This window comes from Ostrea edulis, chromosome 5 (assembly GCF_947568905.1).
Source record: "Ostrea edulis chromosome 5, xbOstEdul1.1, whole genome shotgun sequence".
Lineage (NCBI taxonomy): Eukaryota > Metazoa > Mollusca > Bivalvia > Ostreida > Ostreidae > Ostrea > Ostrea edulis.
Genome location: NC_079168.1, coordinates 60,880,071 through 60,894,367, shown reverse-complemented (window position 1 = coordinate 60,894,367; position 14,297 = coordinate 60,880,071). Strand labels below are relative to the sequence as shown.

The 14,297-nt window shown below is 36.4% G+C and overlaps 1 protein-coding gene across 1 annotated transcript in view; it reads left to right on the top strand.

Moving 5' to 3' along the window:
- The window catches only part of LOC125649737 (mucosa-associated lymphoid tissue lymphoma translocation protein 1-like), a 102,810-nt gene that overhangs the window by 5,926 nt on the left and 82,587 nt on the right, over positions 1 to 14,297 (top strand). Inside the window, exons 3-5 of the mRNA XM_048877457.2 lie at positions 3,082 to 3,245; positions 6,653 to 6,842; positions 8,275 to 8,408. Coding sequence (XP_048733414.2) covers positions 3,082 to 3,245; positions 6,653 to 6,842; positions 8,275 to 8,408 — 488 coding nt within the window. The remainder of the gene's footprint in view (positions 1 to 3,081; positions 3,246 to 6,652; positions 6,843 to 8,274; positions 8,409 to 14,297) is intronic.

Genomic DNA, 14,297 nt, shown 5'->3' with positions numbered 1-14,297 from the left:
AAATCCAAAGTGCTTTAAACCTTGTTTTCCCGTCATCTTAATTGCTTTCAAACGCTGTTTTGACTGAAACTGAAAAATATTTATTCAGACCGCCAATTTCGATTATAAAATTTTGCTGGATGCCTAAATTTTCTCCACTCGTGAAAATGCGACTTGAATTATAATCTCTAGTCGCAAAATCGATATTCTGGTCGCAAATGTGAAGTTTTACTCGCAACTTGGAGCGCTGTCAAATTAATGTCCATAACCAATTTAGGGAAGAATTTTCTGCAGAATATCCAACATTTGAGGAGGGAGTTTTATGGAAGAAATTTCTATTGCTACAACCATAGATGGGTAGTTTTGATGTTAAATTGTTTGAGCAGTTATTTATTGTTCAGGAATCTGGGTTCAAATTGCAGTCTGATACATAACAGAGTTCGAAATTACTTCATGTCTGTAAGTGAACTAGTAAACTCTCTATGGCACTAGTGCATACAGACTAGTGAAAATCCGGATATCAATCTTGAATTGGTTAAGATTTAGCCATTTTGTCTGAGATGTTTGAACTTATGGTCAATTACAAACATGGTTAATAAGTGTTTGCGTGACAATGACATGCTGACCTTCCAAACACATGGACATTTATAAAAGGGTTACATCAGTAACTCAGAGGCTGAAAGCAAAATAAAGTAAGGTTGTCTTTTTCTACTATATGTGTCAGAAACTGAATTGTTTGTAACTATGAATTGTTTGATTAAATGCTATTGAATAAAATGAATTAATTGAACACTCCATTGGTAGCCCACATCTAACCATATCGGGTGCCCACTCTTGGCCCATTGGCCTATTAGCTTAATAGAGAACACATACTGAGTTTACTATATTTATTAGAATAACCAGACAGACTTCATAACATGATACAATTAGAACTGAAATGGACATAGTACACACAGGGTGAATTGGCAGCTACGGCCACATGTTACATGAATAAAAAATTGCAGGTCTAGAGGGATATGCGGAGTACCGACCATAGGTATTAGGGCAAACAGGTGGCCTCGTGTGAGCACGAGAGCCGACGTCCCAGACTGCGACATCAAGGGACCGAAAAGGGGCCCGCCCGATCTGCTTTACCCTGTTCCACCCTAAAATTGCCCCCCCCCCCCAGTGAGTCATACCAGTACCTCCCCCTGATATTCTGGAACTGGGGTCTCCCCTCCCAGTTAAGGAGGTGGAGAGGACACCAAGACTGCAGTCCTGTTGCCTCAATTAACTTGAATTAAAACTTTTTCACGTGAGCCACTACATTGTGTATATACACATCTTACTACTTCATATGAGCCACATTAGTCCCACTGTGTGTATATGGCAGATAGGCAGGGAACAACAGGCCAGATCGGACGGACACTTTCCTGTATTATATCCCCCCAGACCTGCCCTGATTAAGTAACAATGCGACATGAATAAGGAAGGAGAAAGTGATGGATGTAGACCAAAATTGGGCCAAACAGTTGTACAGTGTTTGTCAGTCAGTCTCACGGTTGCACTGTTGTCAGGTTTTGAGTCCCGTTAAAAAGGAGTTGTAGCATCCGCTCCTGCTGCACAAAAGTGTCTATCTCTGTCCTCGATTCTGAAAAATATAAACTGGCAGCAGATTACTTAGATTAGTAGGGCATATGGCAATGGGTTGTCATTGCACTATTTTTTTTATTATTTTTTTTTGAAAATTGGGAAGGGTGGGTGGGGAAAAACGTGACCTGTCTGCTTGTATGCAGAAACGGAAGAGGTAGGTATTGGGCTGTTTGGTTAAGTCGTACTTGGTTGTGTGTTTTACGAACAAGTCGTACCACAAATGTGTTTCAGTAAAGCCACCAAGGCGATAACACAAAATAATAACTTCGGTCAATTAAGCTGGATTATTTGACATTGAATTCAAATAATCTTCATTGAATGTTACACTGGACAGACTAGTGAAATGCTTTGCGGATTAGTAAACATTGACGGTCACTAGTCCGTACGGACTAGTGCTAAAAAAATAATTTTGAACCCTGCATAACAGCAGGGGTCGAAATTAACTTTTTCTACCACAGGCTAATTTTAGCCTGTGGGTAAAAAATCCACAGGCTAAAATGAAAACCTACAAGCTAAAATAAAAATAATGAAGCAGTGCTCTTTTTTCATGTTTTTTTTTTTTTTTAAATCAATTACATGTATTTTCCCCATCATTATTCATTACTGAGCCTTGTGGGTCAACAGGCATCGTTTGGACAAGACACTAAGTTACGCAAGTCATGTTTAGGTCTCTTGATTATCGCACCTCTAATCCACAACCTGTTTACCGCAGGTCCAATTTCATGCCACATCAGAGTTGTCACTAGTGATTTTTCAAAGCGCATCCGGGACTCATGGTTTTATAAGCAGCACGATCATGAGCCCCATGGACTTTTTTGATAATCGTCTACGCGGTGAGCAGTACACTCGTGTCATCACTACAACCCGACCTCAATATGACAATAAATTAATTTAGATAGGACATTCTCATGATTCTGATAAAAATAACTACCGGAAGACTTGGTAAAACATAGACTCCGACTTTTTTTTCTTCTTAGATCAATGAATAACAAAAACCTCATACTTAGAATTCAATTTAATCACCCCTATAGGTGAACAGGACTGTGGCACATGTATTTTTTCATCATAATGCGTTTGTTTGACTCCGAGTTTCTTAAAAATCGTAAAAGAAAAATCCGGATAGAAACGGTTGTTGAAATCGATCGTTCATGTAAGCGTTTATATGATTCAGAGTGAAAGTTTAAGAAAAGCGAATGGCGCATTACCGTATAAAACGGATACGATATGATCATAGTTTGTAAATCACCACTCGCTAAAATTTTCGAGTGTCCACTATTTTTACTCGCTATTTTTCATATGTACTCGCATTTTGCGAGTATTTCTCTCTAATTTCGAGCCCTGAACAGTAATGGAAAGGTCAAGTAATCTGATTCATCTGTGATAAATGTAGGGCATAAAGTGCACAAAAAACATTTTGCAATACTTTTTTGTTCAAATGTGAGATACAGTAAAATTTATTTCTTCACACAGCTACCAGGACATTGAGATGAAGTTTGGTAACCGGATTTACAATGACAGTCCCAGTAAAGCCCTGATTAATGAACTTGGAGCTCTTAACATGACTGCAGAGGAGCTCACCCGGGTTCTAGACCAGCTGAAACTTGAACGAATCCTTATGCACTTGAAAAAATATGGTCAGTGTTAAAGCTTAATCATGTGAACATTGAAACATATATTTTTACGCTGCTAATTTATGTACACCACCAGAAACCTATTTACAAAGAAACATTATTATTTACACAGTCAGTTTGGGACGTAACACAAGAGTCATACTGCGTGTGAAATGGAAATCTGTATTGGGACTCAGCTTTGCCTTGCACAATACCGATAAAATATCCATTTCACAATTTGGATGACTCCGTATTATGTCCCAAATTGACTGTAACGAATTTATCCCACTGAAGACCTCTAGAAAATTTGTTTAGATTTGAGTAACATCTTTGATAAATATTATTATTATACTTTCATGTAAAATACTTGAATCCAGTGCTCGAGCTGGGCTTCGCCATTTTCGCCAATGGCGAATTTTTTTCAAAAATGGCGAAAAAAAAATTGAAAGTGGCGAAAATCCCTTTTTGCAATAAATTGTATTTTTAATCCTTTGTCAGTGACACATTATCGCCTGTTTGTGTATGCAGTCAAAATATGTTTATTCAGTCAACGCGTGCGACCGGAAATCTCGCGTCGCTCCAGTGCACACAGAGCTGGTCACAGCCTCAGGTAATTTATGGCTGCAAAAAAGTCGGTGATTATGTAATAGCGAGCGAAGCGACGCGACGAGCTCGCTCCAATGATATTACACATGAATCACGTGATTTGCTCTTCATCAGCCGAAAAAAGATGAGTATCACCCATAATGCTTCCGAAAAAATGTCGCCGTCACTGCGGTATACCTCATTGACAAACCCGTAATTAAAATAATTAGATTGTTTAGAAAGTACCATAAACGTTTTTAAATTCCATACAAGCTTTCTCATAGCTTCAAACATTTTGTTTTTGCTTGGTTCGAGAGAAGAAGAAAAAAACATTGCAGCTAATATCACGTCACAATTTGTGACTGTTTACATCAAGCGCATTATATTTCCCGCGTTAAATGAAGAGGCGGATAAAAGTGTTGCAGGATGTTAATGGACTTGGCTCGTCTCAACGGTCACACCGTACAACATATTAAAGTACATCTGACAGCTGTTTACCCTGCTGTGGTCAATTAACATTTAAAGTCTTATTCATTATCGTGTTATCATCTCCACATTAATGTCAATTCTTAACCAGAGAACCGACCAGTAATTAAATTGGCCGTATTATTGTGTATAATGCATATATGAATACATCAATTGTTTGTTTTTGCGGCCAAACTCGTTGATTACAAGATTTTGATTTTGATGTGTTTGATTTTAGTTCGAATATTTCATAAACAATGCGGTCGGTCACTATTGATATGGACATAGCAATTTTAATAAATAATTTTCTTTGAAGTTCGGTGCACAACAGTATAAAAATTCTAATCTCATAAGACTATGCACCCCATTCTATTTTGACACTAAACTTGTAGCTTCTGACCCTAGTCAGTCTAAAATTTAAAAAAATATCTATGTTTGGCTTTACAGTCAACCCCACCTGCTCAAACATCTGATTCTGTCCAAATTGCAAACTCTTCCATACAAAAACGGAAATTTGATAGGGAATGGTTGAGATACGACTCTAAATTGGGCTTGATGTTTTGTGACATCTGCATTTTGGCCAATGTACACAATGTTTTCACTGAGGGGTGTAGCATCATGAAGTTTATATTTATATGATTTATTATCTGATTTTTGATTTCCATAATAGAATTTATCAAACAAATCAACTTCTTATTATTTCAGAAAGAAATGTTTAGGTATGGTAGCTGGATATGATTAAGTAATGTAACTGATTCAAAATGCTAAAATAAGTGTAATGAATAAAATAATATATAATATGATGGAAATAATTGTAAAGCATTTGATTATTTGTGCCGTGCCACTCCCCGAAAAAGTGGTGAAAGGGAATTCTGGTCCAGTGGGAGCACTGCTTGAATCTGATAGGTCGAGAAGCATTTGAAAAAACATATTGTTGCCCTCAGAGAACAGAAAGCACGCCCTCCAGGGTGATAGTATCTCGTACGGTTCGCAGTAGATTGTTAGATGACGTCGTTTGAGCGTTTGTAATAAACACGATTATTATACTTTCATGTAAAATACTCGAACCTGATTGGTCGAGAAGCATTTGAAAAAACATATTGTTACCCTCTGAGAACAGAAAACACGCGCCCCAGGGTGATAGTATCTAGCAACGGGTAACAGTACTTGACAACGGGTGATATTATAAAAAATTATCACATGCGTCAAATTTATGCGTGTACGGTTCGCCGTAGATTGCTAGAAGATGTCGTTTGAGCGTTTGTAATAAACGCGAGTACCCACATCGAAATACGAAATATCGCATGACAGTGATTGATCAAATGTCAACAGACGTAAGTTTTCCTGCTTTCCAGTTTACATAACATTCAGTATAATAAAACAAATATTGCATGTAGTTGAGGGTAACATTGAATTTTTTTTTTTCACCAAAAATTGCTTTTGAACATCTTTTGGGGTAGGGATAAAATCTTATAAAACTTATACTAAGGTTGAACACCTCAGTCTATTGAATTTATGAAATTTATGGCCCCTGGGTTAGTGGTTCAGACCCAGACGTATTTCTATTTGGGACATATTAAAGATATGTTAAGGTAATTCTACCCTTTTAGAATTATAAGTTCAATCTTATATTTGATTGTTGATTCTTCAAATAATATATCTTAGTAACAAATAAAAGTGATAAAATAAATATGTTGCAGTATTAATAAAATTTTTATTAACTAGCATAATATACCTGTTACCAGTGTCAGAAAATTGCAATTTTCATTAAACAGCATTATCAAAATTTCACAAAAACTGGTTGTAACGATATAATAGTTTTCATGAAGCTGTTTCTTTAAAAATTATTAAAAAATTTGTGAAAAATAAAGGAAATCTATCACATAATGGACTTGATAAATAAGTTAATGCCCTTGGATTCAATATTTTGAAACATATAATTGATTATTCATATATGCATTGTAATTTAGACATTTGAAATATTTTATGGTTAACAAGAATTTTAACAATTATAACCGTTGAAAAAGACTCTGACAAAATTTACGTTCCTGTCATGCATAAATCTTGTTATATCATTGACTTTGTAAATTTTTTTGTCACAGGAGGGTGGAAATACCTTAAATGTTTTATTATCTTCTTCTGTACTCCCTATCATTTAAGAAACAAACTTGTTATCGTGCATAGTTATATTGAGCATTGAGGCTTATATAAATTACCCCTAGGTCATGGCTTTAGTCGCCAAGGTGGGCAGGGATCAACATTAACGGTCCCAGCTGAGTCCGCTTTGTGGGTCAACTTGTATGTAAGGTTGAGTCTAGCCAATGCATGATTTATATTACTATTTCAAGAGTCATGATACAAATGACACATTTTCGTTTTAGAGCAAATTAGCATTATACATGAGCCAGCACAGACTACGGAGCTCACTGAGGGAGATGTACTAAGACTTGAAGTTGATGGTGTAGGGTTCCCATACCCCAGATATCAATGGTTTAAATTAAATCCAGCTACTTCAAAATATCAGGAGGTTCGAGGAGCAAATCTCAAAGTTATCAAGATTGAGAAATGCAGGTAAAATAATGTCTAGAATTCATCAGCTTTCTTCATGAACGTTCATACATGTATGTAATAAAATTTATTTTGTGTAAATTTTGGTTTTTTATGATTTCAGAAATGATTCAAATGAACAAAGATTATTTAGGTGTACGTAAATATATCCAAGAGGGAATATACACTCTTTTACATGTGCAAAGGATTGAACCACTGATCTTATATTTTTAGCAGTACATGTATATTGATTTAGGATAGGCAGGGCAGTGGCATGAGACAATTATTTGTCAATGAATTTTTCTCATACTAAATCATTGTAATGGAGACCCTCAATACAAAGATGTCCAAATCATATGAGGGTTCTTGTTAATGAAGGAAGTTATGGACATTAAAGAGTTACCTTCCCTGAAAACCAGTGAAAACTGAGTAATATTCCTTGATAGTCCTGTTAAAATTTCTGCCTGAATGGGGGTGGATACCTTTTTCAATAATTTTTCATTATTATATACCCATCAATGTTTCGTTTTTTGATACTGTGGTTTTCTGATTCCGTATCAGTATCCTCTGAAACTGATGACGTCACAATACATCAACGCAACGTTTTTGTTTTTGGTGGAAAATATTGACCGCGTCACAAACAAAATTGCATACACAAAACATAATTTTACTGTATGTCTGTGTTTTTGATAATTTGGATTACATTTATTATCTTGTTAATGTGGATTTAAAATGCATAGGGGGTATATAATAAATTTATCATTACTACAGTAACTTGATCCGAAGAGTTGGACCACATCTCGTTGACAGGCACGGATCATCAGATCAAACTCGTCTCGTGTGATCTGATGATCCGCTCCTGTCAACTCGATGTGATCCGACTCTTCAGATTTATCGTGTCAGATTCTACGATCTAGACAAAACTATGATTAATATTAGTAGGATTATTGATTTACAACCGCAACATATAACTTTGTGTTCTGCCACTACTATAACTGCCTTTTAGATATTTAAGAATTTAAAAATCATCATAAAAATGAAATTTATTCTAAATATCTTTTTGAAGGAGAATTGGTGGACACATTCTAGAAAAATATTCTAAAAATCCCAAAAATCGTGCCTCAGCGATTTTCTCATTCACTCAGGTTTGAGAAACTTTTGACTGTGACATTACAATGTGCTTAACAGTTATAATGCCATAGCTTGCTATGGGACGTACCCCTGATGTTAAACTTAGTTTAGTAGTCTATGATGTCATAGGTAGTAAAGCAAGGACAGTCGCTATTATGATGACGAGTTTATGACATAACATATTCCAATCATGTGATCAATGTCGAGGCTATCCTTAGTAATATTTTATTCAGTGCAATAGGCAGCTTGCATTGTCTTTACAAAAATCATTCAAAATAGAAATGATTGGTGGTAAAATTAATTTGTAATATTATTGCATGTTTAGATATGAAGACTCAGGTACATATTGCTGTCGTCTTCACAATGGCAAAGGGAATTCCCAGGTCCATTTCAGTCAAGAAGCTGTAGTCATTGTAAAAGCACACCAAGACCATCATCATCCAATAGTCAAAATACCAGGTGAATTTAGTTATAATGAAATAAAAGCTCTTGCATGTACTGTACATTTTCATCATCATTGATTAATTAAGGACCCTCCTCCTCCTCCTCTTAAAATTTTTTCGAAAATTATTTTTGGATGTTAATGATTGTATACACCATGGGCATCATTCCCTAGATATATTAGAGATATTTTCATTGTCGTTGATATTTAACAGGCAATCAAAGACAATAACTAGATATGAGCAATGACGTTGTTTTCTTGCTTTGATGTTAAGTCACTTTTGAGACCAACCCGGTCTTGTCCTCGGCGTTTGTCTTCACAAGGTGCAAACAAAATATAGTACTAACTTCAGACTCCCCTGATGACTAGGGTAAATTTTTATTTATTGTTTGTTTGTTTGGTTTTTAGCTCACCTGAGCTAAAAGCTCAAGTGAGCTTTTCTGATCACCCGTATTCCGGCGTCCGTCCGTCTGTCCGTCCGTCTGTAAACTTTTAACATTTTTAACTTCTTCTCAAAAACCACTGGGCCAATTTCAACCAACGTTGGCACAAAGCATCCTTAGGTAAAGGGAATTCTAAATTGTTAAAATAAAGGGCCAGGCCACCTTCCAAGGGGAGATAATCAAGAAAAGGTAAAAATAGTGTAGGGTCATTAAAAAATCTTCTTCTCAAGAACCACTGGGCTAGAAAAGATGAAATTTATAGATAAGCTTTATTAGGTAGTGCAGATTCTAAATTGTTAAAATCATGGCCCCCCCCCCCCCCCCCCCCCCCCCCCCCCCCCCCCCGGGGGTCGGATGGGGCCACAATAGGGGATCAAAGTTTTACATACAAATATATAGGAAAAATCTCTAAAAATCTTCTTCTCAAGAACCACTGTGCCAGAAAAGCTGAGATTTATATGAAAGCTTCCTGATATAGTACAGGTTCTAAATTGTTAAAATCCTGGCCCCTGGGGGTCAGATGGGGCCACAATAGGGGATCAAAGTTTTACATAGAAATATATAGGAAAAATTTTTAAAAATCTTCTTCTCAAGAACCACTAAGCCAGAAAAGCTGATATTTACATGAAAGCTTTCTGACATAGTGCAGATTCAAGTTTGTTCAAATCATGGCCCCTGGGGGTTGGATGGGGCTACAAGGGGGGATCAAAGTTTTACATACAAATATATAGGGACATTCTTTAAGAATCTTCTTCTCAAGAACCACTGAGCCAGAAAAGCTGATATTCACATGAACAGCTTCCTAACATAGAGCAGAGTTAATTTTGTTCAAATCATGGCCCCCTGTTGTAGGATGGGGCCACAATAGGGGATCAAAGTTTTACATACAAATATATAGGAATTTTTTTAAAAAAATCTTCTTCCCAAGAACCACTGAGCCAGAAAAGCTGATATTTACATGAAAGCTTTCTGATATAGTGCAGATTCAAGTTTGTTCAAATCATGGCCCCTGGGGGTAGGATGGGGCCACAAGGGGGGATCAAAGTTTTACATACAAATATATAGGAAAAATCTTCAAATATCTTCTTCTCGTGAACCATTGAGCCAAAGAAGTTCACATTTACATGAAAGCTTTCTGACATAGTGTAGATTCAAGTTTGCAAAAACTATGGCCTCCAGGGGTAGGTTGGGGCCATAATAAGGACTACGGTTTTACATGTAAATATATATAGAAAGTCTTCTGATATGGACCAAGGTGACTCAGGTGAGCGATGTGGCCCATGGGCCTCTTGTTATATGTTGTTGAAATATTCATAATTCCATCCGGATCAGTAGGCTGAGATTACGGTCCGGATGATATACACGAGTACAACTCAAAATCTCAAGTGGTAATATGTTCTTGCTTACAATTAGATATTTAAAGACCCAATTTTTAGTTACCACCCCCAAATTTTACCTGTATGGTGATCAATGGTAGGCAGCCTGTCAATCAAACTTTTAACAATAGATCTCAGGTGGAGTGACATCTGCAGAGACTGTGGTCTGGAGGGACCCTAGAGAGGTGTTTTGATAACAATAATGGCTAATAATTTTGAGCATTCTTTAGATCTTGAGGAAGTCCAGTTTACCCTAGTTTTATAGCATTGACCTGTCCACAACTGCCATTTTCTTATAATTCAAAATTTTAAAAAAGACCCATCCTGTGGGAATCCGGGTTAGAATAGGTCCTCAGTACCCCTTGCTTGTTGTAAGAGGCGACTAAATGGGGCGGTCCTTCGGATGAGACCGCAAAAACCGAGGCCCCGTGTCACAGCAGGTGTGGCACGATTAAGATCCCTCCCTACTCAATGGCCATAAGTGCCGAGCATAGGCCTAAATTTTGCAGCCCTTCACCAGAAGTGGTGACGTTTCCATATGAGTGAAATATTCTCGAGAGGGACGTTAAACAACATTCAATCAATCAATCATTAATTAAAAAAAGACCCATGAACAATGTAATTTTAATATACATAATTGTATTTCCCCTCTATATACATGTATTATAAATTACACAATCAGAAATCAAACAATAATTCACACATTAATTTCTAGATTTAACAACTTATTGAAATAATCTATATTATCAATTTATGATACCTCTATATTTATAAAAGAAAGTATTCATATTTACTGGCATTCTTTAGATCTTGAGGAAGCCCAATCTACCTTTTCTGTCTCAGTGGTTCTTGAGAAGATTTTTAAATGACCCCACTATTGTTTGATTTCTGATTGTGTGATTTATAATACAGGTGTATAGAGGGGGAAATACAGTTATATTAAAATTGCATTGTTCAGGGGTCTTTTTAAAAACAATTGGAATTACAAGTTGTGGATATGTCCATCCTATCAAAACTCAGGTAGATTGGGCTTCCTCAAGATCTAAAGAATGCCAGTAAGTATTGGCTGTTATTGTTATCAAAACACCTCTCTGGGGTCCCTCCAGACCAAAGTTTCTGCAGATGTCACTCCACCTGAGATTTATTGTTAAATGTTTGATTGACAGGTGGCTTACAATTTGGAGGTGTTAACTTAAATTGGGTCTTCAAAGAAATCTCATTGCTATGGCACTAAGTATAGAAATGTAAGCATAAATTTGTTGTACTTTACCTACAGTTGGTGACATCTCAATGTGAGTAAAAATTTCTTGAAGGGACATAAAACCAATGATCAAAGATTTTTCAGAGGGGTGAAGGTGCCAATGAAAACTATGTGAATTTAGTTTTTTGTTGGCTTTACTTTTAAACTCATCCAGGAAGGAAAAATAATGGATAAAAATAATCAAGAAAAAACCCAGCAAATAATGAAATAAATAAATACATGTACCATAAAACATATATTTATTTAAGACACCCCCCCCCCCCCCCCCAGATTAGCGATATTTTCTATTTTCTTGAGGGTGGGGGGGGAGGGGTCATCTTCTATCTTTTTAATGACATCCACATTCCATACATGCATCACTCTAAGGCGAGCTTATGTTTTATTAACACTGATAGAAAGAAACTGAAGACCCATCTAATTAATGTTTCAGATATTTATTCGTTATTTGCAGATTGAAAAGTAGTATTGTGATAAAAGTATGGCCATGCATATATCTTTCCTATAAACCAAATGCATCTATAAAATCTGTAAATATTCTTTAGCATGTCTACACTCGCATCAAATAAAAATTCTCACTGACTTCATGGAGTCCGATAACTGATGCAGCTTGACATTGCTTTAGTTTTTAGGTCATCTGAGTTTACTCAGGTGACCTATTGCAATTGGTTGTCGTCCGTCATATTGTGCGTTAACAATTGTACATTCTAAACTTCTTCTTGATAACTACTATTCCAATTCTTTTCAAATTTTGTATGAAGCATCTTTAGGACAAGGAGGACAAAAAAAATTTATTTCAGGACTCCTGCACCCCTGGGGTCCTAGGGGCAGGGCAAAAACTGCCCAAAATTGACCAATTTTCAAAAATCTTCTCTACAACCGCACACGTGTAAGGAAAACTAAATGCACAGTGATGTAGAGCAGGAAGGCCTCTACCAAAATTGTAACTTTCATGATTCCCAGGGTAGGGGTTCTGACCTTAGGGTGGGGCCAAACATACTATATAGTGTTTATGTGTAAAACACTTAAATAACATCTCCTTTATTGCTATTGATACTAAATTGAAACTAAATGAATATTTAGAAAGAGCAGGTATTCCTTTACTAAAATTTTTAATTTGATGATCCCAGGATTAAGGGTTGTGGTATCAGGGTGGGGCCAAAATGGTCAGTTGTTAAATGTGTGAACAATAGAACAGTTTTAACTTTTTCTTGATTACTACTTTTCCAATTCTTTTCAAATTTGATATAAAGCATCTTTGGGACAAGGTGGACATAAATTGTAAATTTCAGGATCCCTGCACCCCAGGCGCCTTAGGGCGGGGCAAACACTGTCCAGAATTGACCAATTTTCAAAAATCTTCTTTTGCAACCACACACTTGTAAGAAAAACTAAATGCATAGTCACAATGTTTCTGAAATTTCTCAATGCAGGAAAGCCTATGTACAGTTATTTGAATAAGACCATTTCCATAAATGTTGGGGAGATGAATTTTCAGTATCTTTAAATTGTTTTCATTTTGTCACATGTTTTCTTTTCTCCCGCATAAAATTACGTCGCATATTATTATTGTGACGTAAAAATACGGTGGATTGACATAAGGGGGTTTTTAGCTTAGAATGGCTCATCAGTCTTCACGAAAAACTTTGTAAAGCACAGGCCCCTCGGGCCTCCCAGTATAATAATTGTGCAAGCCCGAACAATATTTTGCAGGCCCAAAATGTTTTTTTTCTAATTTGACCTCTTGTCATTTGCTGATTCTACACTATAGATACACAGGGGTCGAAATTAACGTTTTCTGCCACAGGCTAATTTTAGCCTGTGGGTAAAAAATCTACAGGCTAAAATGAAAAATTACAAGCTAAAATAAAAATAATGAAGCAGTGTTCTTTTTTTTATATGCTTTTTTAAATCAATGATTTTCCCCATCATTACTGAGCCTGGAGGGTCAACAGGCATCGTTTGGACAAGACACTAAGTTACATAAGTCATGTGGTGCAATATTTAGGTCTCTTGACCATCACACTTATAATCCACAAACTGTTTACCGTAGACCTGTCTAGATCCAAAGTGTTCCAATTTGACGTCACATCAGGGTTGTCACTAGCGATTTTTCAAAGCGAATCCCAGACTCATGGTTTATAAGCAGCACGATCACGAGTCCCATGAACTTTTTTGATAATCGTCTATGCGATGAGCAGTGCACTCGTGTCATCACCACAACCCGACCTCAATATGACAATGAATTATTGTAGATAGGATATTCTGATAAAAATGACCAACAGAAGACTTGATAAAACATAAACTCCGATTTTTTTGATAAATGAATAACAAGAAATTCATACTTGTTATTCAATTTAATCACCCCTATAAGTGAACAGGACCCGTGGCACATGTCTATCTTTTCATCACGATGCGATGTCCGACCTCTAAAGCATTTGTTTGACTCCGAGTTTCTTAAAAGAAAAATCCGGATAGAAACGATTGTTGAAATCCGTCGTTCCTGTAAGCGTTTGTATGATTCTGAGGGCAAGTTTGATAAAAGCAAATAGCTCATCCTCGTATAAAACGGATATGATACAATCATGGTTTGTAAATCACCACTCGCTAAGATTTTCGAGTGTCCACTATTTTTACTCGCTATTTTTCAATTGTACTCGCATTTTGCGAGTATTTCTCGCTAATTTCGAGCCCTGGATACATGTATGTTCTACTGTAGGAAAATACAGGTCAAGATGATCATAGTTAGAGAACAACTGACATCAAAAGGATCATCTTATTTTATTTTTCAACATATTAATCTCGCAGATACATCAGCAGCTCATGTTC